The sequence below is a fragment of the Bidens hawaiensis genome, unplaced genomic scaffold (genome assembly GCF_021521415.1).
Source record: "Bidens hawaiensis isolate Kalapana, Puna unplaced genomic scaffold, B.hawaiensis_p1.1 tig00014095_1, whole genome shotgun sequence".
Classification (NCBI taxonomy): Eukaryota; Viridiplantae; Streptophyta; class Magnoliopsida; order Asterales; family Asteraceae; genus Bidens; species Bidens hawaiensis.
Genome location: NW_027492212.1, coordinates 24,610 through 28,012, shown reverse-complemented (window position 1 = coordinate 28,012; position 3,403 = coordinate 24,610). Strand labels below are relative to the sequence as shown.

Here is a 3,403-nt window from a genome sequence, read left to right as displayed (position 1 = left end):
ATTTTACTATAAAATTATATAAATCTCGAGATAACCATCAACCCAATTAGTTAAAAACTAATAATATATATTATAATATTATTATAATATACATTGTACTATATATGTGCGTCTTCTTTTCATATAAAAACTTAATCTATTCTCTTACTGGTTTCGTATCACAATTCACAACTCTTCTCCTCTTTAGTTTCTTTCAGTCAACGCCGCCGTGCACCACCGTCACACATGGGCGGAGACGGCGGATGTTCACCCACATCCAGCAGTGACAATAATAACAATAATAATAACAACAAAAGAAAGCATAGAGACGTGGAGAAACCCTACAGAGGGATAAGGATGAGAAAGTGGGGCAAATGGGTGGCTGAGATTCGGGAACCAAACAAACGAACCCGCATCTGGCTCGGTTCTTACTCCACCCCCATAGCCGCCGCTCGAGCCTACGAAACCGCTGTCTTCTACCTCCGTGGCCCTTCTGCTCATCTCAACTTTCCTGACTCCATCGCAGAAGATGGTTATCTTCATGATTTGTCAGCTTCATCCATTAGAAAGAAGGCTACTGAAGTTGGAGCTAAAGTTGATGCTCTTCAACTCCAGAATGGTGGCTCAAACCAACACCACCAGTCGCAGACATATTCTGGTCCGGACTTAAACGAGTACCCGAGTCCGGAATCGTCGGAGGAAGTTTAAGGTGAGAGATGGAATCAAGATTATTGTTTGTTGATATAATGATATTGATGGTTTTTGATTGTATTTTGATGTTTGAAGATAGAAAGTAGTTTATAAACGGAAAGGATATATAATACATGTCCTTCATCTCAAAGTTTATGATTTATTACTATTGTTTTTAATGTTATGGAATCCTTAGTAATTAATCAAGAAGAAAGCAGATGGGAAATTATTCGACAATTAAAATCATGGTTGTAGCTTCTTCATGGCTTATCTTTCGTTTTTCTCCATTGCTTCACTGTCTTATTGAGCGACAGATGGACAATCATACTTCGATTATTAATTTCTTGCCTTCTTAAGATTGTTACACGATTTTAACAGGTTACATGTAAAGCCTTAACATGTTTTATGTACTAAACAGATAGACACGAATTTACATGTTAAATTTCGTGTTTAAACAGGTAAAATATTTGTTTACATGTTAAGTACATGTTAATATTTTTGCATGTTAATTAAGTACACTGCATTTTCGGGTTTAAAATACAAGAAAAAGAAATGATAAGATTAGATAGGGCTATAGGGGAAGAAAAGAAAAAGGAATTCTCGAGTTAAAATAAAAGAAAAGAAAAGAAAATGTTAATTACATTATTGAGTTAAATCAGAAGGGAAAAATAGGGAAAAATTGTAACTTTACAATTATGTCCTCATAACAACATGAAAAAGAGAATTAAGATATGATAAATTAGTAATATTGTAATGGGTTTTAAACTTTCCTTCACAATCATGCTGAATTTGGCATGGAAGTTTTGAAGGAAAAAAGAAATAAGTTTTCTTTTAATAAAAAAATTCAAGAATGAAAAAAGAAAAATTTTCTTAACTTTTTTTTTCAAACCCTTAAATAAAAAACTTAAGAATACAGTGTTAGAGTTTGGATCAAATACAAATGAAATTAACGTGATAAACGTGAGAATCAAGTAAAGTAATTATGTAATTACTCTATGATGTAATTGCATAATTATTCTACTTGATTCTCACGTTTAGCACGTTAATTTCATTTGTATGTTAACATTCCACTATATATATATATAAGTTATCATAAATCATAGAGCGTGGGAACCATGACTACTACTTGAGACCATATCCTGAAACGAGGGGTGTGGGTATGGGTAAAGAACTAAAGATAGGGAGCATATATTGCATTTGGCTTCTTGGAATGTAGGAACACTAAATAGTAAGTTGCTAGAATTGGTAGATGTGCTTAAAAGACGTAAGGTTCAGATAGCATGCATTCAGGAGACTAAGTGGAAAGGGCATAGAGGAGCCGAGTGTAACGGATATAAGTTGTGGTACTCGGGGTCCGATGGAGCTAGGAATGGAGTGGGGTTTCTAGTTGCTAAGGAACTACAAACTAATGTGGTGGAACTGATAAGACATAACGACAGGATTATGGTGTTGAGATTAGTATTAGGAGAGGAAGTAGTGATAGTAGTTTGCGCCTACGCGCCTCATATAGGCTTAGGGGATCAGGAAAAGAGAGAATTTTGGGATTTGCTAGACGCGGTGGTAGGGGGAATACCTAGGGGTGAGAGGATTTGTATAGGAGGGGATTTTAATGGATACATTGGTAGGGCTAACGATGGTTTCCAAGCCGTACATGGGGGTTTCGGTTTTGGTAATAGGAATGAGACCGGCACGGAGCTTCTTGAGTTTGCGATGGCCCACGACCTAGGTATTATAAATTCGTATTTTAAGAAACCAGATCCACATTTTATCACCTTAGTAGTGGCGGACGCAACACCCAAATTGATTACATTTTGATGAGGCAAGGAGACCGACGTTGGTGGAAGGATTGCAAAGTCATACCGGGGGAGACGGTCGTGGTTCAACATCGACTGTTGGTTGCAGATATAGGCTTCAGAATTAAGCTGACGGTTCGACAAAGGAAATGTGCACTGAGAATTCGTTGGGGAAATTTGAAGGACGAAAAGCTCCCACTGTTTAAGGACAAACTCATGTTGGAGACATTGGCTCAACTAAATGGGGACTCAACTCAGATATGGGAATCTATGGCGACAAAGATCATTCAAGTAGCAAAGGAGACTCTTGGGGCCACAACAGGAAATACAGGTGGGCATAAGGAGTCTTGGTGGTGGAATGAAGCCTTACAAGACAAGATAAGGGAAAAACAAGTAAGCTTTATGGAACTTATGAGGTGCACGAATGAGGAGGAGCGAATGGAATTGAGGGAGACTTACAAAACGGCCAAGAGAGAGGCGAAGAAAGTTGTGTCGAAAGCAAAAAAATAGGCCTATAAACGGATGTATGAACGTTTAGAAACAAAAGAGGGAGAACATGCTATGTTTAAGATTGCCAAAGCCAGGGAGCGTAGAAGACAAGATCTAGGGCCTGTGAAGTTTATAAAGGATACAGAAGGCCATGTACTGGTTAAGGAGCAGGACATCAAACTAAGATAGCAAACATACTTCCACAACCTCTTTAACAATAGGAGAGCCTACCAAGAGGAATATGACAACACAACCCCTCAACGACAACAACCGAATAACTGCTACTGCCGACGGATCACATGGAAAGAGGTCCAGAATGCACTTAGGAGGATGGAAAGGGCCAAGGCGGTTGGCTCAGACAACATACCCATCGAGGTGTGGAAGTGCCTAGGAGAAGAAGGACTCATGTGGTTAACTACTTTGTTCAATATTATCCTCAAATCTGGTAAAAT

General features: G+C 38.3%; 1 protein-coding gene and 1 pseudogene across 1 annotated transcript; both read left to right on the top strand.

The window, feature by feature from the left end:
* The first annotated feature begins 225 nt into the window (after positions 1–225).
* LOC143545870 (ethylene-responsive transcription factor RAP2-1 pseudogene) lies at positions 226–687 on the top strand (annotated as a pseudogene).
* A 1,425-nt stretch (positions 688–2,112) lies between these two features.
* Positions 2,113–2,793, top strand: LOC143545858 (uncharacterized; the record flags this gene model as incomplete). Its single annotated transcript, XM_077037662.1, has 2 exons — positions 2,113–2,395; positions 2,572–2,793. Coding segments are annotated over exons 1-2 (505 nt in total), but the record flags the coding sequence as incomplete, so codon positions are not given.
* Positions 2,794–3,403: the final 610 nt, after the last annotated feature.